This window comes from Lepisosteus platostomus, chromosome 7, assembly GCF_059453375.1.
Source record: "Lepisosteus platostomus isolate fLepPlt1 chromosome 7, fLepPlt1.hap1, whole genome shotgun sequence".
Lineage (NCBI taxonomy): Eukaryota > Metazoa > Chordata > Actinopteri > Semionotiformes > Lepisosteidae > Lepisosteus > Lepisosteus platostomus.
In genome coordinates this window covers 32,730,436-32,755,481 of record NC_142617.1, presented here as the reverse complement: position 1 = coordinate 32,755,481, position 25,046 = coordinate 32,730,436, and the positions used below count along the sequence as shown (strand labels likewise).

The 25,046-nt window shown below is 42.7% G+C and overlaps 1 protein-coding gene across 8 annotated transcripts in view; it reads right to left on the bottom strand.

Annotated features, from left to right (window-relative positions):
• Positions 1–5,922: 5,922 nt before the first annotated feature.
• pacsin1b (protein kinase C and casein kinase substrate in neurons 1b) overlaps positions 5,923–25,046 on the bottom strand; it is a 99,731-nt gene continuing 80,607 nt past the window's right edge. For 7 of the 8 annotated variants that reach the window (XM_088639864.1, XM_088639865.1, XM_088639866.1 and 4 more), the window contains 8 exons: positions 24,879–25,035; positions 23,903–24,138; positions 22,060–22,215; positions 19,315–19,490; positions 16,431–16,551; positions 13,668–13,795; positions 11,799–11,992; positions 5,923–6,769 (listed from right to left, as the gene is read on the bottom strand). In XM_088639864.1, coding sequence (XP_088495990.1) covers positions 6,660–6,769; positions 11,799–11,992; positions 13,668–13,795; positions 16,431–16,551; positions 19,315–19,490; positions 22,060–22,215; positions 23,903–24,138; positions 24,879–25,035 — 1,278 coding nt within the window. In that variant the 3' untranslated portion in view covers positions 5,923–6,659. Of the gene's footprint in view, positions 6,770–11,798; positions 11,993–13,667; positions 13,796–16,430; positions 16,552–19,314; positions 19,491–22,059; positions 22,216–23,902; positions 24,209–24,878; positions 25,036–25,046 lie in introns of those variants that run through there. The other variant, XM_088639872.1, reaches the window with a different exon arrangement.

Sequence of the window (25,046 nt, the reverse complement as noted above, 5' to 3'; positions counted from 1 at the left end):
TGAACACCTGCTTCTCTTCTCCCTAAAATCTTTGTCGGCCATCAGAACTGAGATCAGAAATGGTTCTTTCATAATAAAACGGTAAGCTATGTAATGTATGGCACTGTGTCATGGGGTCTCCCAGGCACCTCAGCCAGTAAAAGCACAGGTTAGGCTCGGGTTTAGACATTGTTAACAGAGGCTTGGGTCATATCACCAGCTGATGTTGACCATTGGGATTTCCTTCCATAAGAGAGCAGTAGGTGGAGACAAGATGGCAATTCACCACATCACCCAGTGAGCATCCTTTGGAGCACCTCGTTAGTCACCTCATCAACTGGGGGAAGACAATCGGACAAGTTACAGTTAAAACCCAGAAACTGAGCCTTTCAGGGTTCCAGAGCCCTCTGCTTACTGGAAAGGGAGCGTTCTGTTATGCTGCACCAGAGGATGAAGGGAGTGAAAAATAACTGACCAACGAGCCTGTGAATGTGCTTTTTCTTGGGGAGGAACATGATTATTATTGAAAGTTGTTTTTGGAATGGAATGGGAGAGTACCTTAGGTTTTTATGCCCAGGAAGCAGCTTTCCTGCCTTGCTACGTACAGTATAGAGAGAGAATCATTGAAGTACGGTTAAAGCTCCAATATAGTTTTTTATTTTCTCACAATGTAAAATAAATAGCACTGTTTTCGCCTTACGGCTGTTCATCTATTTTCCCTATTTAAAGATCTTACCCCACCCCCAGGTAAGACACACATTATTGTATTCATCATTCCAGTAGACCATGGCCATTATGAACACTTATCTACCCGTCATGTCTTTGAGGAAACTGTTGATAAACAATTATTACATGAAACATAGGCAGCGCAGTGGAGCAGTTTTTATCATTGGTGCCTTGCAGTGCTGTGTTTGATTAGGAACCAGGGGTACTATCTGTGTGGAGTTTTGTATGTTTGAACTGGTTTGCTCCCCCACTACAACGACACACTGGTAGGTTAACTGGTTTCTGGGAAAAGGGGCCCTGGTGTGAGTGTGTGTGTCTGTCTGCCCTGTGATGGACTGGTGTTTTGTTCGGGGTGTATCCTGTCTTTACCCAGTGCTTGCTGGGATAGGCTCCAGCTCTCCCGTGACCCTGTATTGGGAGAAGGTCCAGTAAGACAGCAGGTGCTAAGCCTAGTGAAATTTTGGAAGTGGTGCTGTGCATTTACAACAATTCGGCATTGTCGCCAGACACACTCCCTTGCTGAATGGGTGTGAGGTTCCCACTGAAGCGCCACGCTCAGACCTCTGAAATAAGACCCACACAACGTTCGTCTTCGCCAATATTGCTTTGACATCGTCACGACAACTTTCATCCAGTTTTATTCGTTATAATTTATATCCATTATTCGTAGTTTTTTTTTCCAACGTATTGATCTTCTAACCGTAAGATGAACAGGCACTACACCAGCTGGGAAGTTTCAAGATTACAGCACTAAATCTAAACATACATACAGGTTCTAGACTGCTAAAATAGATTTTCACAACATTGCCCCCCCCCTCCCCCCAAAAAACAAAGAAACACCAAAATTAAAAAAGCATTTACATATACATCTCTCTTTGACGCTTCACTTCTGTCAAGGTTTTGTGATATCCCCCACAGTTGTACAGTTACAATATAATATATTCTTTAAATTACATCATCATATACAAATCTGAGAAAGCGTGAGACCATCGCTTGCCCTTATAGGTTCACAATTGCATTTAAAACAACTTAAAAATAAATACACTATGGAACCTACTGTTTTGTTTTTCTCCTGATTTATTTCATACAGCATATGTATATTCAAGTAAAGACTTCTGTTTTTAATCTGTTCACTTGATCATATATTTGCACGCATTTTGCCGATGAAGCAATCACGTTTTTTTTAAAAGTACGCAGAACCGACACAGACATTAAGAACGCTGCGTTATTCCTTTCTTCCCAGGTTCTGATCCCAGATTCCGGTTCTGTCTGTGTGTATTGGAGAGCAGGACCCTTTGACCCAAGGACCCAGTGCCAGCAGCCATATCACCCTGCAACTCACAACTGGCAACCCACTGAAGCTAAGCAGGTGTGAGCCTGGTCAGTACCTGGATGGGAGACCTCCTGGGAAAAACTAAGGTTGCTGCTGGAAGAGGTGTTAGTGGGGCCAGCAGGGGGCGCTCACCCTGCAGTCCATGTGGGTCCTAATGCCCCAGTATAGTGACGGGGACACTATACTGTAAACAGGCGCCGTCCTTTGGATGAGACGTAAAACCGAGGTCCTGACTCTCTGTGGTCATTAAAAATCCCAGGGTGCTTCTCGAAAAGAGTAGGGGTGTAACCCCGGTGTCCTGGCCAAATTTCCAATTGGCCCTTACTAATCATGGCCTCCTAATAATCCCCCTCTATGAATTGGCTACATTACTCTGCTCTCCTCCCCACTGATAGCTGATGTGTGGTGAGCGTTCTGGCGCACTATGGCTGCCGTCGCATCATCCAGGTGGATGCTGCACATTGGTGGTGCTGGAGGGGAGTCCCCATTACCTGTAAAGCGCTTTGAGTGGAGTGTCCAGAAAAGCGCTATATAAGTGTAAGCAATTATTAATTATTATTATTATTTGAAGTGCACTGAGTTTGTTAGGCCGGACTCAAAGTGGGAACTAAGACGTATGTACGGGCTGGTGACATGAGAAATCTGGGCGAAACGAGGGCTCAGATCATAGATTTCCTCCTTTTCAGCAGTGCCAAACCATAACACTTGCTGCAAAAAGACATCGTGGAGCTAATTGTCACTGACACCAAGAAAGGGGTCTGTTGTTTTTTACAATCTCTACAGTTTCAGCATTCCGGTTACAATGGTTTCCAACCCCATACTGTGAATGCAGATATACAGAGAGTACTGTGGAAGTGACTATTATACAGTACTCAGTTACAGTTACAGAAAAATAGAATCACTTTACATTCACGTTTTACACGTAACTAGTTTCTCTGTGACACTGGGGGAAGACTGTGAACCACATCTCAAGGCTACAGTCAGGAAGGATGTGCCTCTTAATGGGCAGTTAAAACCTGGAAGCTGTATTATTTTCTTCACATGCAGATATGCTGAGACAGATAGAGCCAAAATTTCTACATGCAAATCTAGCAAAGTACATCCAAATAAACTAACAGGGGTTATAAGTATTAAAAGACATTATTATTATTAAATAGCGATTATAAGTTGGAAATCTGTTGTGAATGTTTAAGTAAAACAAACTACTTTGGTATCAAAATATCTTATCCAATGTGAATATTGTGGGCCAGTAATACTGAAACTCAGACTTGAATCTATGGGGTGTTAATTCAATACTGTTACTTCAAGTCTTATAGCCTTCTGACACAATCTAGAAACTGCATTTAACCAAAAACAGTTATAACAGGCACAACAATTATGAGGTTTGGTCTTTTTCCATTTCTTAAAAATGACCAATATTAAAAGTACTGCATTTTATTTCATACCTGTGAAATCATAGCAGAATCTGGTCTGAAACCTCCAATGCCATTTGTAAGAAATTAACAAACAGCAGAGGTATTAAACATTTAAATTAAACTGCGCAAGAGGGAACATTTTGCTCTGTGTCTTGTATTAAAGTTGGATCTTCTCATTTATGCTGGTAAAGGCTTATTGTTCAAATACGAGCACATTGTTTTCAGTTTTACATCTGTAAAATAATTTCTGCCTTTGGAGTAAAACTGGACACCTCAAGATGAACTACTTAAAAAAGACACAAAAGCTCAGGTAGAAATCAACTAAAAAATTGAAATAAATTACAATGAGAAAGGACTAAGTACAAAAACAATTCTGAACAATTTCCATTTTTTGGAACTTGAGTTTCATCTTTGTGTTATTATCCAATTATAATGATCCACTCTCACTAGTCGTCAGCTAGAGTTAAATGAGCTCAAGTAGAAAGCAATTATTAAGCTGTGCCAACGTATAGGAATAAGAGGTATCGAACCCATACATAATCTTTATTCACATTATTGAATCATGCAGTTTAGAGTCCTGTAGTACTATATATTGTAAAGTTGAAGAAAAGCATCTTATAGTATATTTTCAGATTTTTTGACAAAAAAGGTTATATGGTACAGCTTGTAATACAGCTTTGTGAGTGAGCAAAGTTTCATAGTGACAGGAAACTTCTTTTGTAAGTGCCTTCATATGCAGATGAACAACAGAATAAGTCTGAGTTTCGAAATACACGCTTCTCTGCAAATATTTAGGATTTTGAGATTTTTTTTCCCCTGATAATTAAAAGCTGGTAGGATTTACTCACCAGAACTACAAGAGGACTTCAAGGGAGATCTGAAATGCGCTCTGAGCCATAAATCCGTCACAAAAAAATGAAAGAACATTCAATAAAGTTAGGTTAAGAAGGGAGGTATTGATTTAACAGATATAATTGTGCATTGGGGAAACGAGTTAGAAGTTACAGTATGCTTATATGCTTATAGATGGATCAGTTTTTGACAACCCTCTTAGACACATTCAGCAGCTACCAGCTGTGCTGGTTGCAAAGGTAAAAAGCAAAACAGTAAAAGAGCAATTGCAGATCAAACAAAACCCTGTGCCTTTGAACAACTTTGATTCTCGCACCCAGCAAGGAACTGTATTTAATTCAATGGGATGCATCCTGCAGCACAAAGAATGGAGTACAGTTTGCTTGCTTTAAAAGTCACAGAGAGTTCCAGTCTCGGCATTCCAAAGAGTATTCTGGGGGACTCAGTCTTCTGTCAGCCATGGTTAAGAGGTGTTAGGACTGCTGCAAGGGCAGGTGGTTTGTGGGCTGTTAAAGTCTCTCTTTGGCTCAGTTTTGCTTAGGCTGTTACGTGTTATTCTATTTCTTGCTACTTACCCTTTTTTTGTGCGTGCGCAATATTTAAAAAATTGCAGTTCTTTCCCTTTTTGATCGGCGTCTAAGTGGAAGACAGTGTGAGGACATTGTGTTCCCGTGTGTTCATGTCTGAGAGGTACAATCTGAGCTCGTGCAAGAAGGACTGCTACTTGTCCTATCCTACTGCAAATGGATGGGACATTGTTTTGTAAGGGGGTCGGTTATTTAGTAGTCTGTGGTTTAACACAAATTCGTCATGATTTCTGTTCAAAAGAGATTTCGGTTTAATTCTGGCACCTCCACCTGAAGAGGACGAGCTCGTTTTACTCAAGTGAGCAACACGCAGGAGCCCCCAGCAGCCTGGAAGGGAACAGGACCACTTACAGGAAAGAACAGAATTTCCATGTTAACAAATTAAAGGGTAAAAACGCACCCAGGAGATCAAATCAAAGCCTTTTTGTTAAATCAATGCACAAAAGCCTGCAGGCAGGGGAAGGGGGAAGGGGGTTCTATCTTGTATTTAAAAGAACAGAATGACAACAGAGTCAGGAGTTATGCTTTCTGTTAAAGTGATGGACTAAACGCTGGTGTTGAACAATGAAAGAGAAACACAGCTCGGCCGTGCCTCTCCGGCGGACCAGGAGTCACAGCCTGCAGGGTGCCAAGAACAGCCTGACTCTCAGCGTGCTGAATTTGTGGCTTCAGCCCCTCACAAGGCTTTCAAAGCCAGAGACTATTCCAACTCTGAAACAAAGTCTCCCCCAACCCCCAAACCCCAAACCCCAACCAGCGGGTGACAATTCATCAATAAATCAGCTGGAACTCTACTCTAAGACAGCTGCTATGAAAAAAAAATCACCAAAGATTGAAAAGAACCCAAATTCTTCTCTTACGGCACCTCTCCCTTAACATTAAACCATTTAAAGAATGATCTCAAGCGTTCACTTGAAAATAAAAACACAGCAACTAAAAACTGGAAAAAAAGCCGAGCACATATACAGCATATAAAAAAGGATGAAGGAAGAAAACAACTGGGATCCCCTGTGCGCTGTGTTGGAGAAATTGAAAGGGTATTTCCAGGTACTACAATGCAGCAGTGAATTACGGGAATTACGGGATGCCCGACACTGTTTTGTGTGTGCTGTGTAAATGCTGCTTGATATAAAGTTCTTGAAATGCACAGAATGAGTATCATGTAGCACATGCTGCTACCGAACCGGAATTAAACACAAGAAAAAAAAAACAACACATTGTATATCACATACCGCTAACAGGAATGTAACCAAACCACGGAAGAAAACATTGTATAGCATTTCATCGCTACACAACAGATTACCAATGCAAGAATGAGGACTGTGTTACGCATAGCATCAAGACTGCTACACAAAATGTCATCAAAAATACACAATGCACATTGCATAGCTCATTCTGGCTACACAAGTGTCATCGACTACATAATACTCATATTGTATAGGAGAACAAACCGCTACACAAATGTCATATCAGCTGCACGAAATTCATATTGAACACAGCTACACAAAAATGCAAAACGATTCCCTGCACTTGCATTTAGGATGGTATTTATATATATATGGTTCTGTTTTGTTCTTTTAAATCCCCCTCCTCCACAGTGGATAAATACGTAGTCTTCTTTTAAATGACTATGGTTGTGTTTTGTTAAGACTGCTTGGCTCGTCAGTCTGACAAGGGAAGAGATGCTCTGAAGTCTCTGGCTATCTGCGGTACGATTGGACGGTACAGTCTGAGCTGCCTCCGATTGGGCGTCCTCTGATCAGGTGATTATATGGACTCCACGTAATTGGCTGGGTACAAGCCGAGCTGGCCGTTGTCTAGACGACCTTTACACCAGCCCTGTTCGTCCTCGTCTTCCAGTTTGGTCAGCTCATCCCCTGCAAAGAAGAAAACAGACAAACAATGTTACAGTGAGCCTCTATTGTGACAGTAACACCTGGTAGATGGCCCAACCAAAGAATTCGAGAAAGGAATGTTCCATAAGGGCTGGCATGATGGCGCACTGATTAGCATTGCTGCCTCCCAGCACTGGGGCTTTCAGTTCAATTCCTGGGGTGCTATCTGCGTGAACTTTGTATGTTCTCCCCATCTTCATGTGTGGGTCTTCTGGGGTCCTTGGGTTACTCCCACAGTCCAAAGACACACTGGCTTCTGGGAAAATTCGCCCTAGTTTGAATGTGTGTGTCTGTGTCTGGGTGTGTCTAGCAACTGACTGGCGTCCCATCCTTGTACCTGCTGCTTGCTGGGAAAGGCTCCAGCTCCCCTGCGACCCTGAATTGGGTAAAGCAGTTAGAAAATGGATGGATGTTCCATAGGACTACAAAGAGCAGACTGAACCTCAATACGCAGTACTACAGGGAAGAAAGCCGATGTAAATGACCGTACAAATGGCATTAATGTACTGTAGGTACAAATGCCTCTGGTGAGTCACTGAAGGCAACAGCAGACCTAACTAATGTATTCATTTAGACAGCCTAAAGGGTTGATAGGCAGTGGTTAAAAAATATGCCCAATGGATGAATGATTCAGGACACAAAATGCCACTGAACCCAAGAGTCAGCCAACATATTTATTATCTCCTGAGAAAACCACTGGGTGAGCCCATATCTCTACAGCCGAGGCCAGTCTCTCAAGAGGACCCTGTGTGCTGCAGCTGTAATATACTTGCAGGGTAACTGACACATTATTAGCTGTAATTTCTAATTTTTGTGTACAAGTCTATATGGTCTCTTGATTAAAATACACAGTAAATTCAATGGTTTTCAAACCATTTTAGCATTATTGATGCACAGGCAAAATATCTGACTAAGTCTATCCCTGCCTTAGCTAAGGTATCTATGTCTGCTTTAAGCAGGGAAATGCCTAGAGTTTCACCTCATCTTGTCATTCTAAAATTTGTTTTTTTTTAAATATATATTCATGTTTTATAAAAAACTACACAAAAAGTAATACAGATTATTGAAGCTGCTGCACAAATCCTGTGCTATTAATCAGGATATGAAAATAAGCATATTTATTTTACAACAGTTAATACAAACTTTATTCAAACGGATAGATACAGCAAAGGAATAATGTGAAGAATATTAAAGAAACTTCATTTTGCAAAACATTTGGAGGGTCATCTCTGTCACCTTTACAAAAAAGACAATGTTCTATTAGTCTACAGTATAACTCCACTGAGAGTCATTTTATCTCTGTTTAAGATCCTGGCGCACATGAAACATTTGGGTGTTTTTAATCTTGATGTACTACAGGATTGTAGTAGATCATGAAGTCGTACAGCCACTTAGGTGCCGTCATAGCAATAACCTGGACTTGAACATAAAGAAAATGAAAGAGCTAATAGTGGACTTTCGGAGACACAGGCCACATGCTCACAGCCCACTCAGTATTGATGGAACGGAAGTGGAAACAGTCACCAGCTTTAGGTTTTTGGGAATTCACATCTCTAAAGATCTAACCTGGACTGTGAACACTGACTCTATCATGAAGAAGGCTCAGCAGCGCCTTTATTTCTTGAGGTGCCTCAAGCGATGGGGGATGCCAATACATTGTTGGTGAACTTCTACCGCTGCACCATCGAGAGCATCCTCACCAACGGGATCACCGTGTGGTATGGCAACACCCCTTCAAGAGAAAGAAAGGCACTGCAGAGGATGGTCAATATGGCCCAGAAGATCATCGGCTGCGGTCTCACCGAGATTATACAGCTCTATGAGGACTGCTGCCGTGGTAGAATTCTGGCCATCACAGAGGACAGTCACCACCCCGGGCATGAGCTCTTCACCCCACTGCCCTCAGGCAAGAGATATAAGAGCATACGGACACTTACCACTAGATTCTTCAATAGCTTCTATCCACAAGCAGTGAGATTGGCGAACACATTTAGCCATCCCCCTCGGACCACACCTACACCATCACCATCTACCTCTTTATGATTTCTTATTTATTGCACATCTCCAGTCATTGTTTACATGTCTGTATTGTTTACATTCAAACTGTCTACATGTTTACTCGTACATTGTCTACTGTTTGTTTGTATATTGTCTTGATATACAAGTTTGCACTTTGCACTTTGTTTTGTTTTTTACACTTGTTTTACAATCGAGACCAGACCAGTACCAGTTACATATGGCAATAAAGTTCAAGTTCGATTGTGGGGGAGCCGGAGCCTATCCTAGTAAGCAATGGCCACAAGACAGGATATATCCTGGACGGGACATCACTCCATCGCAGAGCACAGACAGACATGTCCACACTCACACCAGGACCAGTTTTCCCAGAAACCGATTAACCTACCAGCATGTTTTCAAACTGTGGGAGGAAACCAGAGCACCCAGAGGAAACCCACACAACATAGGGAGAACATACAGCTCCATGCAGACCTCAGGTCTGGAATTGAACTGTTTGAATGTTTTGAGGCTCTTGAAAATGTTGTAGATTGCGTTTGCCTTTAGTAAGTCAATAAAATCCCAATCTTTTGAATAGAGACAAATTCTGTTATTTTCTTTAATACCCAGCAGCCTCCAGTACTGGGATTGGGAAACCCTGCCTTAGTTAAAATTACCTTTCTGCTTTTGACTGTGTCACAGTACTGAGAACTGACAACACCCTCATTATACAATTATTGCCAGTTGCAGATTACTGGAGTCTAGGTGGTCTAGTGCCTAGAAGGGAGAATATATTTTCAGGAGGTTACTGGTTCAAACCCTCTCATTCTAAGCTGCTCTGAGCAGGATGCTTAACGTCCTTTTGCTCTGTCTTTTCAGATAAGATTTTAAACCTGGGGAGACCAATGCCAATCTTCAAGGGTCTCTGTTCAGCAGGTGTTAAACAGAAGTTTGCTTTAAAGCTCCACTTTAAAAAAAGAAAAGCCTTCAACTTGTCAAATTTACAGTAGCAAATAAAGAAGTCAATTAGGTAAGTAAGGGTTTAGGTAGAAATAAAACCAGGAAACAATATCCTATTGCAAGAAATTTAGAAGCAACAATTAAGTCCTTAGTCTGTGCTGCCTAGTTTAAAGGATCTGTCAAATGACTAGTTATTAAATACATTAAGTAGTTCAAGTAGGTAGCTGCGTCAGCATGCGTAGGCTGCAAAGGAACAATTAAAGGTTTATTCCATGCTGAAAAGAGAAGAACCGAAACACAAAATTTCGGCTGTGGAGCCTTCTTCGTATGTCACAGTGCAGTTCACACCCGAAGAAGGCCCCACAGCCGAAAACGTGTTTCCGTTCTGCTCTTTTCAGCATGGAATAAACCTTTGCTTGTTCCATTAAATACATTATACTAACAAAAGCATTAAAAGCTGGAATAATGAGGGTTTTAGCCACGTTGCACTGTGTATCCACATCCTTGCTCATTTCCATTGACTCCTGCCACAGTGACAGCCTGTCATTTCAGTGAGCCTCAAGCGCTTTCATTTCAGCAACAAGGGCTTGTGTTGTTCTGTGGCTTACAAGAGAAGCGTCATCCTTTGATCACAGTGTAATGAGTCAATATGCTAATTGTTCACATCTTTCCAAAGAATGAATGCTGACACCCATTTTAGAACCAGAGATCTTAATAATACCTTATTGACACTAAGATAATTGTCATCAATTGAGTTAAATTGTAGCAGGTGTGTGTAATAAATGTCATAATTGGTAACGAGCCCACTCAAAAGTGAATAACCATAGCGAGGGTTTGTCCCTGCAGGCTGAGAGCTGTGTGGAGGATGATGGGATTGCTGCTGGCTGTATTCTCATTTTTAAAGTGAGTTCAATTCCTGACTGATACCATCCATTAGAATCCTGGCTACCCTGCCTGTCATCAGAAAGGCTACAACTGAGAGAAAACCACTCAGCCCTTTTGAGCGCATTTGGTTCTGTTTCTCTGCCATTACACAGCCAGCACTAGCTGTACACAGAATAACTCCCAGAAGCACGAAACTCTTTTGTTACCTCCTGGAATAAGATACTGTACAGGCAGCAGGGTGGATAGCACTACTGTCTCTCAGCTACAGGGTTCTTGCACTAGAGATCTACATAGATCTCTACAAATTACAATATTTTAAATATATACAAATTTGGATTTTGTTATTCAGAACATAGCTTGCTCAGACCCAAAGGCTGTAAAAAAATAAAAAATAAAAACATCACACTAATTAATACTCATATATTTTAGTAACATCAGAGTCACTCTTGATAGGGCAGAGTAATGAGCTGTGAAGCCCAGCTTTCATATGTGTCCCTGGGAAGCAGGAGAAAACAAGATCACTTTGAGAAAAAAAACATGCAGGCATGAGGAGAACTTGCAAACTCGACACATACAGTTCCACAGGCTATATTTGACTCCGGGACCTCACTGGTAACACTGGCTGGTAATGAAAGTAGCTCTTGAGAAAACTTGACTAAAACGAACCATGCTAAAATGAAGACGAAATCAAAAGTAGGCCTAGCCCTAAACAGTATACCACCAATCACAAACTATTAATCCAGCACCTGATGTAAGATTTTATTGTATTATTTACAGCTTTGTTGAACTCCACTGTGGTGCTGTGGTTAACGTTGCTGCCTCATGGCACTGGAGTCCCGAGTTTAATTCCTGGTTGCTGTCTCCGTGGAGTTCGTATGCTCTCCCCATGAGTTTCCTCCCACAGTCCAAAGACATACAGGTAGGTTAATTGCCTTCTGGGAAAATTGGTCATGGTGTGAGTGTGTGTGTTTGTGTCTGTGTCTGCCCAGCGATGGACTGGCATCCTGTCCAGGGTGTAACCCCACTTGTACCCATTGATTGCTGGGATAGGCTGCTCCCCCACGACCCTGAATCTAATAAGGTGGTTCGAAAACAGATGCACTGGTGTCAGAAACCTGAGAAGAAAGTCAATAGCTGTGTTCGGTTCTGGACTGCGAGCCCTGGCCCATACCGGCTTTGAAGCTCAGCTCGTCCTGCTCCTGCCCGTCGTAGTCGTACAGCGCCCGCACGCGCACCCCTTTGTTGGCCGACTCCTCCTCGAAGGGGTTGGCGCCCCCGTTGGTCTCGTTGCTAGTGAAGGGGTTGGCGAGCTCCTCATCGGACCACTCAGCCGAGTAGGTCTGGTTCTTGTCGTAGCTGCTCACGCTGGGGAGAGGCAGACAGGACAGAGGGTCAGAGCACCAGCACCCAGCACTGGCACAGACTGGGAGACACAGGAAACCAAACTCAATAAGGACCCTAAATATCACAATATCACACTGAATGGCTCTTGAGCATGGGGACACAACTCTAGTCCAGGAGGGCCACTAGGTTTCGGGTTTTCTTCCTACCCAAGCCTTTAATGACCTAATCAAACTCATGATTTGCTTAACTGAACAAGTTGAAGCCTTTCCACGTTCTTAAGAAGCTGGAGATTTACAGAGACCAATTACACCTGCCGGACGGTGGCCCTCAATGACCGGATTTGGGCTCCCCTGAACTAGAAGCAATACAGAACAGAGAGCAACAAACACCTGATTAGAAGGAAAAGCTGCAATACTTAAAGCTCTCAAGAAGCTTCTCTCGAGAAGCCTCCAACCATAAAGTAACTCCTACCAAACACATTAACGACAGTTATTTACCTTGGGACCTTAACTAAAGTAAAACCTTAAGAACACTGGGACTTGATTCAGACTTGATTTTGAAAATCCCAAAAGGTATTGAGGAAGTCCATATAGGCCACATCTTCAAAGTCAGCATCAATACTCAGGTCACAAGCCAGGAGACCTTACTTTACACAGAGGGGTAAAAGTCTCTATCTCCATAGCCAGGTAGCTGGTGCTAAATGTGTCGTATCCTAAGAGTTGAGGGAATGGGATTCTCAGATCAGTGATGCCAATGATCCAGGCAACCAAACAACCAAACAGGCTGAGGGTCTCCTCTCATTTGTAACTTTTCTTGTGTCATTTTATGTTTATTATCAGTCTTTAAAATTCAACCAGTTGAACTCAAAACTATGAAAATACAATTATGGGAACATTTTAACATTCGGAGCGACTGTAGATTAATTTCTGTACCATTGGCTGAATGTAATAATAATTTCTTACACTTATATAGCACTTTTCTGGACACTCCACTCAAAGCGCTTCACAGGTAATGGGGACTCCCCTCCACCACCACCAGTGTGCAGCCCCACCTGGATGATGTGACAGCAGCCATAGTGTGCCAGTACTCTCACCACACCCCAGCTATCAGTGGGGAGGAGATAGCTGATAGCTACCAGCTATCAGTGGGGAGGAGAACAGAGTGATGAAGCCAATTCATAGAGTCCATGATTGGTAAAGGCTAATGGGAAATTTGTCCAAGATGCCAGGGTAACACCTCTACTCTTTTTGAGAAACACCCTGGGATTTTTAATGAGCACAGAGTCAGGAACTCAGTTTTATGTCTCATCCAAAGGAGGGCATCTTTTTACAGTATAGTGTCCCTGTCACTATACTGGGGTATTAGGACCCACACAGACCGCAGGGTGAGCGCCCCTACTGGCCTCACTAACACCTCTTCCAGCAGCAACCTTAGTTTATCCCAGAAAGTCTCCCATCCAAAAATGACCAGGCTCATACCTGCTGAGCTTCAGTGGGTTGTCAGATGTGAATTGCTTCAGTAAGTTGTCATGTATGAGCTGCAGGGTGATATGGCTGCTATGCAGAGCATGTAGCGCCGACACAGTTTTTTTGTGCTCTAGACACTTCTTTGCCATTCATTCTAAACTTTGTCTTATAACTCCCTCCCTTCCCTCTCACTGCAATGGTATGACCTTTTTCATAAGGCCATCACTTACCTGCCCCTGTCACCAGCCTGTGCCACATGCTCCACTCCAGGGGTGACATTAGTCAAGGTCACTCCTTCATTCGGTTTTTTAACCTTATCTCTTTTAGTGATGGTGTGGGTCAGGTCAGGGTTGTACTCCTGCAGGGAAAAAACCAAGACAATCCTTGTCAGTCCTCATGCGCCTACTACAGCTGACCTACATGAGCAGAGAAGGGGTGAATCGTGAACCCCGTGTGTTTCTCCTCCTCAATCAGGACCCCAACAGGCAAGGACCCCAAGAAAGAGTACTCTAACAAGAGGCCACAGTAGGACAAAGGCAATCTTGAAGGCAGGCGTCCTGCAGGTTTTTCAGGCAAATTTAATTTATCAGCTGATAAATAATACTGGCCTACTTCAGGACTGTTCATCCCTTGTCAAAGTATTCAAGTTTACTAGTTTACAGAAAGGTATGATTCAACCCAAGTCTTTAGCATCTGAGAAAATCTGTGACCTGTTTTGTATTTGATTTGATATCTGGTAAAATGTGAGATTGAACAGAAGAGATTGCAAGAGGAATTAATATGAGTATTCAAAGTCCTGAAAGGAACTGACACAAGAAAACCAATAGATTACTTTGTATCAGAATTGAAAACAAAAACACAAGGACACAACCAGAGGAAGTATATTTAAGAGGGAGCAAAGGAGGTGCTTTCCTACACAAAGGGTGGTGGGTGTCTGGAACAAACTGTTCTACCATGTGGTGGACACTGATTCACAGACAATCTTCACTAAAAAGCTGCATAAGATCCTCAGATTATTAAGCTACTGCTAACTAGATGGGACAAGGGTCTTATCTCACATATAACCATCTTATTTGTTGTGCAAGTACAACAAGAGAGTGCAATTAATTCCCTGGCTGTTATCTGCATAAAATCTGATATCATCAGTCCGGGTGGGGATGGAAATCATATAGAACCAGCAGTAATGAATGTCCCATCTTGTGAAGGACGACACACCCAAAGACAGGAAGTCTATCTGTGGGAGTCCCGCATAAGTCACACACATACAAAAACGCAACAAAATCCATTTAAGGATCAACATGGTTTTCTGGTATAGACTGAAACACAGCTACTGTACAGTGATATTTCCTTGTCAGATCTTGAAGGAGGAGACTGAACATTAGCCTGGCTGCTTTCCTTTGGATCTCATTGCATCTAGTTGTCATAATTCCAGGTGAGGAAGAAAAGTGGTCAAATGACAGGTTAAATGGATCAGACCTCAAAGTCTGACAAATTAGTTCACCCTGAAAGAAACTACTCAGCCTCTGGAAAGCTGAAGGGGAGATGTCTTCTGACAACCCCTGGATGTAGCCAGTATAGTTGAGAGAGGTGCTCAGGCTTTGCAGAAAACTATTCCATAAAAAGGACACTCCATTGCTTAACCAGTCTGATGTATCTGATGCTTGGATATAGCCACAGGAGCAGACAGTAATCAGACAGACGTCTGTCCTAAACTGGAGCCAGGGATTACCTCTGAGAGAGGAGGATCATCGTGTCTAACTGGTCAGTCAATGTCAGTCTCAAGCTGGACAGTCCCGAGCTGACCCGGCTGCCCTCCCTGATACAGTAATAATAATAATAGCTTTTATTTATGTAGCGCTTTTCTGGACACTTCACTCAAAGCGCTTTACGGGTAATGGGGATCCACTCCACCACCACCAATGTGCAGCCCCACCAGAACACTCACCACACATCATCTATCAGTGGGGAGAGCAGAGTAATGAAGCCAACTCATAGAGGGGGATTATTAGGAGGCCATGATTGGTAAGGGCCAATGGGAAATTTGGCCAGGACGCCGGGGTTACACCCCTACTCTTTTCGAGAAACACCCTGGGATTTTTAATGACCACAGATAGTCAGTACCTCGGTTTTACATCTCATCCGAAGGACAGCGCCTTTTTACAGTATAGAGTCCCCGTCACTATACTGGGGCATTAGGACCCACATGGACCGCAGGGTGAGCACCCCCTGCTGGCCCCACTAATACCTCTTCCAGCAGCAACCTTAGTTTTTCCCAGGAGGTCTCCCATCCAGGTACTGACCAGGCTCACACCTGCTTAGCTTCAGTGGGTTGCCAGTTGTGAGCTGCAGGGTGATATGGCTGCTGGATAATGCTCCAGGAGGTTTTAATTGCCCTTCATAAAGCTCTCAAGAAGCATCCACCCATACAGTAACTCTTACCAAACTCAACCATTATTAACACTACAGGCCCTTTTTATACTCTAGACACCACTAATCAAAAATCTAGATTTGTCATCAATAATCTAATAATGAACTAATTACCACCAAGTATGCCCGTTTACAATTGTTAGAGGGCCTTTGGCATCCCCTGGTGGCAGGTCAGCTGTATTCTGGAATGACAAAATGGCCTGTCAAATGCAGACAGCATTCAGAAGTTAGCTTTGACTCGCCTTACAGGGCAAACTACACAACTTAGTGGCACACAAAGAGCGCTGAAAAACGTGTGTAAACGTTGGATGAACGTTGGATGATCTCACAGACTTTTCTTCTAAAACATTTTTTTCCTGTTCAAATAGCTCAACGATATAGAGAAAATTACTTTTTTTAAAATCATTTTTTTGTTGATTTACTTGTTCAATTCTAGTGGTTTCACCATGACTGTTTTGTAATCTGATTTCACGATTTCAAACTGTTTTTTTACAGGCTTTTTCCCAGTGAGGAGCACAGTGGGAAACCTGTGCACTGTTCTGTGGGACACGGCGTGAGGGGTGTACCTCAAACTGCGGCCAGTTCATGGGCATGCCGGGGCCATGGTTGTTGCTGAACCACTTCAGATCCTCCTGAGCGTCTCCAGTGCGGATGGTGTTCTCCAGCTCCCAGTACACGTTGGCATAGCTAAGGGCAGGAAGGAGTTCATGTTAACACAAAGACAAAAATAGAGACTCAGTCAGCACAGGCCCACTAACAGACACTGCTATTACTAACTAATCCCCTATGAACAGAAGGGGATTTTTGCAGAGGGATCTCTTCTGAAGCTTTATGACTTGTCTTAATCAACTTTAACAAACGTAATCATTTGCATCACAATTAAAAACAATTAAAAAAGATTAGAAGATTACAAGATTTGACTTGAAAGCAGTCTGTACAGCCCTTTGTATTTTTACTATGTTGTGCTGTGTTGAGAACTGGCCTTGCAGGGAGTCAATTTAGAACTCTACAGTGCTTTCTATGAGGAGAGCTTTCTGTCCTAAGTCCTAAGGTTAAGTGTTGCAGAAGAAATACTCTATGCTGTGTTCTGGCCTCTTCAGCTGTATTCAGTATGCACTGTGTGTTTGTGTGTGTGATTAGGTTACAACGGAGACAGGGGTCAGAGCAGTGCCCACTAAGCATTCACTCTGGAAGTACTGAATGTCCGTAGATTCTCTCAGAGGAGGTGCTCTTGGATGGCTGTGTGTATGTGTTAATGCTGCTTCCCACAAACCTCCGTATAAGCATAACTCATGATTTAATAGTGCTGGGCTAGGCTGAATCATGGCCCATCTGACACACAGCAGCTATCTGCGCCTACACACCATCCAGATTACTTTGAAGAGCTTAAAAACATGATTGCTTTGTGTCTGATACTTCCTATCAATCTGCCAATGTACCTCAACAGCGCTTACATGCCATAGGGGATATGTTTCTCGGAGGTGCAGCAAATTCCTTTCCAAATTCGCATGCGGTTTTCAATTTTGTATTGCTACTCTACCTTCTTTCATCAGGAATGTCATGTGTCCCAGAATTTGACACCTTCTCTGCTGGAGCTCCCGTTACAGGAATACTTCAATATTTTCTGAAGCAAAGCACAGCTTTGCTGTAAAATGTGAATGTCCACGTTTTCTCATACTGTATTTATTTTTTGTAAATGTAGCACAATCTCTAATTCGAATCCATGTTCCTTGAGCGTAACTTAAGATGAGGCAATCACTTTACCAGTTGAGCCACTCTGGAGGCACCCCGTGACTGTGTTTGTTTTTTTCTGGTGACAAAGTTGCTCTCTTAAATGTGAACGAGAACAAAACATCACCATTTCTCCCCCTGACAACACTGCCCGTCCAAGGGCACTGCACTGCTGCCGCTGTTGCTTGGCAACCTGAGAATTCCCAGACTGACTTCAGCGCACATTGGCTGGGGAATCCTGGGTACTCTGGGTTATTCAAGTCAAGTCTAGTGCAGACTTGACTCAGCAAGGGCTGGGCATCAAGACTGTGGCCAACGAGGGCTTTTACTAGTGGAACCCCTCAAGAGCCCCTTAAATATGTAAAAAATGATCACATCTCAATGATCCATACAAGGAGACCAGAGGCTTATGATGGGTCATGTTTGTACAAGTACAAGCTAATAAAGATCACCCCCCACTATTAACTACTTTAAATCTGTAACACTACAGGCATGTGGTGTCAAGGCTAGGGTTTAACAACAATAGGTTGGCAGACAATCCCAGAGTTGTCTCGTGACAGGAATAAAAGTTTAGGAGACACAGTGGTTGCCAGTGTTAACATCTTCCATGCACATTTCTGAATGGCCCCTTCTCTGTTTGTTCTGACAGCTTTGAGAATCCAAACACGTTTCCTCCATGTGGAAAACAGGAATCGACACTGTTAAAATATACTGACGAGTTGAAAATCTTAACAAAATAGAGGTAACGGTAGTTATAATTTTTCATGGCAGACACATTCCTGAAATGACTAAAACAAAAACATGTTGCCTATTAGAACGTATGTAAATGGTGGGTGTGTGTTCTGGGTCCATTTTCAACCACAGGCCTGAACTCCCAGATTAAAATGATTTATTCATGTCAGATGTTTATGTTAAAGATGTAGGATGTTGTATTAAAAGTCATTTGAGAAGTAAATGGTTGTTAAGGTAGTGGCACAGTAGTGCAGTGTTTTGCATTGCTGCCTTGCAGTTCGCGCCCTGGCTTCGATTCCTGGAGTGTCTGGAATTGCTGTATGTTCTCCATGTGTTCATGTGGGTTACATCTGGGTGCTCTAATTTCCTTGGTTTCTTCCCACAGTCCAAAACCATACTGGCAGGTTAATTGAGAAAACTGACTGGTGTGAATGTGTGATTGTCTATGTGTGCCTTGTGATGGGCTGGCATCCCTTTCAAAGGTTATTCATCCTTGTACCTGTTTCTTGCCAGGATAGGTTCTGGCTCCCCCACTACCCTGTTCTGGATAAAGCAGTTTAGAAAATGAATGGATTTTGAAATGGAATGGAATTTGGTTAATGCTAATCTATTTTATGTAAAATGTCAAGGGAATATAACAAAGACATGTAATAAAGTTATTTAATAAGGAGAAGACGATGGGAGATGGGTGAATGTATCCTGTATATAGTCTCAAACACTCCATCCAGTTGCCTTTTGCTGGACATGCACAAAGGCTTTGCTGTGAGAATGTACGATATATCAAAAACGTGCAAATTCAGAGATTGTAAATTAAGAACTACCTACACACAAAAGAAACACAGCAAACTGTTGACTCCTTGAGCCACCTGATATCGCATTTTGCACCACATGCTATTTCAGAACCTTACCCACAACTCCCTGACCGAAGTGGAAGTCTATCTCAAAGAGAACAACGGGACGTTATGGGACAGGAGGGCAGCAGCTCACCTTTGGTTCTCAGTGAGGTTGAGGTGGCGCTTAATGTCAAGCAGTACCTCCTTGAGGAAGCACAGCCTCTTCTCCTCAAACTGCTGGCACTGGTCGAACACCTGCTCCATGTTCTCCATGTACTGGGGTGTGCACTTGTTCAGCTCGTCCAGCGCCTTCTCGTACTTCTCCCTGGCCTGGAACACAGCACCATGACACAGTCACAAGCACAGCACACCATTCCAGTGTAGTGCACCCAGGCATATTTTAAAATCAATGTGGAGCAAATATCCTCTGAAGCACCCAGGTATGTAGCAGAAAAGCCGATAGCAATCCCATTATACCCAGTTACTGCCCCCCCTCCCCCCCAAAAAAATGAGCAGCTGGGGATTTTCAGCAGCTGCTGAAGTTGAAAGATAAAGATGGAAGACCTGACTGTCCTGATACCTGTACTACATTTCTAAAATGCATTGTGATCTACTGTCCTGCATACGCATTGCAGGAAGTGACATCATGTGCTTGAGCAATGGACCTAACGTTAGCAACACAACAATTAACCACAGCGAAATTTCCAACTTTTAACTATCTTCATTTTTATCTAGTCATGCAGAAGTGGAAATTACTGTTTGATTACCAAAACTAAGTTATGTCTCCCTTTTCCAGTGAAAAGTCAGCTTTGTGGTTTCTGAAAAAGATGGCAGTGTAGCCCCTCTATTACAGTAATATTAAGAACTTGGTGATGTCTCAATGGGTCTGTTCTTCTTTTGCATTTGAATTTCTGCATAACGTAAAGTTGAAATCCAATATGTTTACAAAAATAAAACACACAACATTACCATCTCTTAACAAGCCAATAAAATTAGAGGTAGGTAATTTTTTTAGTCCTTAAAAATTGATGAAACTACTAAACGTTCTGCACACAGAGTCTGAGCAGTGAAATAATGCAACATTCCCGTGTCCTGGAAGACAAATAGTGCAGGCTGCTGTACAAATGTCAGTTATTAAAAATGCATGGAGAAAGGGAATGATTAAAGAGTCCTGACTTACAGCCGCACGGTTTAAAGTTAATGAATTGGTCCTACAGTGTTCAACCTTTGCAGGGACCGCATTAGGCCGAGGTTTCTTTCTCAATAACTAGGCCAAGGACAACAGTTTGATTACATGGTGACAGGCCCAGGGGAGCAATGTCTGTCATGCAGCAATTAGCTAATGAAATATCTTTATGAGGAGAAACCCTCTCAGACTTCTTCCTAAAGAGTCGGAAATGGCGGAGAAATAACTCAAATGAGTCGAAACATGAGTCCAACAATAGAGTGAGCATTTGCATAAGATAACCTTTTGTCTCTTAGATTTGTTTCTGATTAAAATATTGGAAAAAGAGCGTATGGGGTCTGGAAATAAGGTTAACATCTTTATGTGAAGCTTTATTGTACAATATCCGTACTTTATTAACCTGTAATAACATTTCCTTTTAAAGTGAATCTTTTCCTCAAAAAGATGAAAGCAAATAATTGCTTGAAAGCAGTGGTGTCAAACTCATTTCCCAGAGGTCAGCAAGGCTTTCTGCTTTTGGCCCAACTTAAAGATTTTCTGACAGCATGACAGCACAACTTCTGGCTGAACTTACTGTAAGTACGTGGTATGTGTCTGTTTCATTGTATGCAATAAGATGCACCATATCTCAGATATTAACAGATATAAAAAAATGTCTAGAGCTCCTTCATTGTGTGTTAGGTTGCTCACATACAGTAGTGCTCATGTAACAGTTCAAAAAATGTTTCTGGTTAACAGGTCTTTTCCAAATGCATTCATCTGGAAAATGGCACACAAGCTATATGCTAGCTGTGGACTTCCACCTGCCTGTGCGACTGACTTGTTTTTCTTTTCTTTACTCTGTCTGAGCTCTTTAAATAAAGTGCATTTTACTTCAAAGCCCTTCTCATCTCAAAGGGCGTTTTGAATGTTTTGTGGTATATGAAGTGCTAACAATACACTCAGGTGCACTGAGGCACAATGCTGAGGAACAATTCAAGAAAGGAAACTTCTTTCCAGTTAGGAGCTTCTTTAATTAATAGTCTCTGTCTGTAAGCACGCTTATTGTACATGATAATAACAGACATGTATAGGTAAGTATGTGCATAAGCTTATTCATTTTTATCATATGCGGCAGGGTTGTAAAAACTTAATGTCCTTTTCTAACTACTGCAAACCTCCCACTTGTCAAACAACCATGACTGAATCAGCTGCAGATAAGTACATTATCTACTTGATAATGTGTGGTGGCTCTGTGGCTAAGGATGTGTGCCTGTGGCTGGAAGGTTGCCGATTCATGTCCTGCGGCCGGTAGAGGAATCCTACTCTGTTGGGCTCCTGAGCATGGCCCTTGATCCCAACTGCTCCAGGGGTGCCGTATAAATGGCTGACCCTGGGCTCTGAACCCAAGCTTCTCTCCTGGTCTGTGTGTCTCATGAAGAGCAAGTTGAGGTATGTGAAAAGACAAAATTCCTAATACAAGAAATTGTATATGGCCAATAATGTGATCTTATACATTATAGCAGCTGTGAAATGTTTTGAATATTTTGCGCGTTAATCAGACTTTTAGATCAATTAAGAAAGGGCTTGTGAGCCCCCCCTCCTTCAGAGAAAGGAAGATTCTTGGCTGATTTGTTCTCTTCACTGAATAATAAACAGCTGCTGACAAACCACTGCTCCTACAGTTTGGGGCAGTGTCCGGCCTGTGCTCACACAGCCACGTCCTCTGCTCACCTTCTGGACATCCTGCTTGCACTTGTCCAGCTTCTCGTGCAGCTTCTTCTGCTGGTCCGCAGTGACCGAGGCCTCCGCCTTGCTGTTGGCCTCGCGGGCGGCGGCCAGCTTCTCCTCCTTGCAGGCCATGTGGTAAACCTTCTTGGCTGTCTCCAGCTGAGTGGGACAACACGACATAAGAACCGTCTCATCGACGGACAGTATAGAGCAAGGGGGAGAGCGGAGATGAACACATAAGACAAAACGAGAGGAAACCATCCGGCCTGTGTAATCTGTTTGGTAGATGGTACCGGATCGATCAGGGGATCCTTTATTGGCTTTCCCTGAAAGAAACCAGGGTTTTGGCTTCAAGAACATAGCAGTGAAATTTCCAACTTTTGACTATCTTCATTTTTATCTAGTCATACAAATCTGGAAATTACTGTTTGATTACCAAAAATAAGGTATGTCTCCCTTTTCCAGTCAGCTTTGTGGTTTCTGAATAAGATGGCAGTGTAGCCTTTCTATTACAGTAATATTAAGAACTGTCTCGTTAGCTGGTTAGCTGGTTCTCTCCCACAACATTCCTTAAGAAGTGTCTTCGATTCTTAGACTACAATTCACTTTCATGTAGCTTCCAATTGAGCCCTCTTGTTCAAGTTTCATTGTGGATGTGGAAAAAGTCCACTGGGTTGACCCAATCCTAGCAACACTCAGCAGCCAGTACGGAAATCTCAGTCCTGACAGCTCATTACAGAATCAGTAATGTCTGGACTGCAGGGTCCTCACTGGATGAGCCTTTGGGGACTCAATAACCCATCATCATTAAATTTTAACTCAACCCATTGTCTCTATTGACCTCAGGCTACTGCTTGGCCAAAACACTTTTAGATCTCCACAACAAATCAAAACCAGCAACATAAGACTCAGCTCACACAGTTCTCCAGGCCCAGCTGGGCTTTGCTTCACATCTTGTTCAATCATCAAGTACAGCTGTGCTGTATAGATATTGACTCATCCATTGCATTCCACTCTGGGTGATCTCTAATCAGGTTAAGGGCCCACAGGCATTATGAACAGTATCTATCAGCGTGAGTGTCTAATCTTTAGGAAAACTGCATTACTCTCCAATGGTAGGCCCTGCTAGCCCTAGGCATCTGTATATAAAGCCTCCTCTAACTCATTAACTTGTTGCCTGATCTGTACAGCACTCACCTCCTGCCCCCCAAAGCTCTTTCCCCCCCAAGAGCAAAATTTGCTCCACATGTACTCCACCTCCACAAATTGTGTGCTAAAAACTCAGTGAGATGTTTCTGGATGAACACAGCTCTCTCTGACAGTCCCAAACTCTGCACTCTCTTTAATTTTTCTTTCAGTTTATAGCCACCAATCACCAGCTGTCGACCTGGCTCAATGCTGCGACCCATGGAACTCAAGACATGAAGAAGAGAAGAGCACATACAGATTTCCTCTGATATATAGGCTGCCCAGTCATCTTCTTCTCTTCAAACACAATGTGTCTAGGATGACTGAACATTTGCTGCATTTGGAGCTGCTGTGGAATGGAGAGCTGAGAATTCCTTGGCTCCTAATGAACCTAAACTACTTCAGTGGCACAGTACCAGCCTTTTGCTTCCTGGAGAGAGCCGGCTAATGACACATTCTAGATTCCAATTCCAATTTCAATCCTAATGGAGTCTTTACTTCATAATCCCCTTGCTTAACTAACTTTATTTATACAACTCCCTCAGTTCATTACAGGTAGGTTGCAAAGAGAGGATCTGGTGGAAACTAAGATGTGGCGAAGTGGAGAAGGCCTCTTTTCTGAGGTCTGAGCATCTGCAGGCTGAGCACCTGCCCTCACCTCTTTGAGTTTCTTGGCCCAGGGCTTCTGTGCTTTCCTGAAGCCGTCTTCAGCCTCTTTGGTCTCCTTGAAGCCGCCCATGATCTGCTTGTGGTAAGAGTCCTTCTGCCAGTTCTTCACCTTCTCCAAGTCCTCAGAGAGGAGTCCATTCTTCACTTCCTGGTGAAGCTCACTCACCTTGTCCGCCTCCGTCATTATGGCCAGCCAGGCCCGCTCCAGAGTGCCGTACTGAGGCCCTGAGTCAGACACACAGACAGAGAGACGATGAGTATGAGGAACTCCGAAGTCCCCACCTGAAGAAGAGCTCTGAAATGCAGGAAAAAAACTCCTGTTAAGACCTTTAAAAGACATTTGTTTTATATTATAGTGTTTTAGATTCTTGAAAACCATAAGACCTTAAACTGAGGCCCTTCACACTTATACTGGGACAATGAAATACAGACTAGCCAGGTAGGAGTAATGAACAGAGGACAGATTGAGGGCTTTGATTACAAATTTGATCTTAAATTTAGGTCATTTGTGCAATTTAGCAATTGACAGTCATATAGAACACCTTAAGTTGTTACAGGGCTTTATCACAAGGCAACAGAACAGACTGATCAGTAACCTACATGAAGCGAAAAGGTATCCATACTGAATACTTAAGCTTAGTATAAATACTTAATCATTTAGTTCTCTGTTCCAATAGACAAACCCAATTGTTATTCAGATTTCTGTAGGCGTGTATTCATTTTTTTTAGAAATTGAAATGCTAAAAAACATGAACTACATCTGTTTTATTAAACAATATTATGACCAATGAAATATGTTCAAAGTTTATTGAACTCAGATTCATCCTACTGAATTGTAATAAAATGCTTCTGGGTGAATTAACCGAGTCCTAGGAAGTCTCCTTTCCAGTCATAGTTTCTTGACAACTACATTTATAGTTCACACTATACTATACACTATTACCTGCCCCCCAGTCCCTTACTACCTTTCTCAACCAGCTGTTTCCATCTCTTGGACCAATCGGTGAGCTGCTGTGCGTAGGCTTTCTCGATCTTGGCACGCTCCTGGACACAGTTCATCAGGTCGTTACAGAGCCGGTGGCCATCATCGATCCTCTTCACCGCACGCTTGTAGTTCCCTACCTGACAGAAAA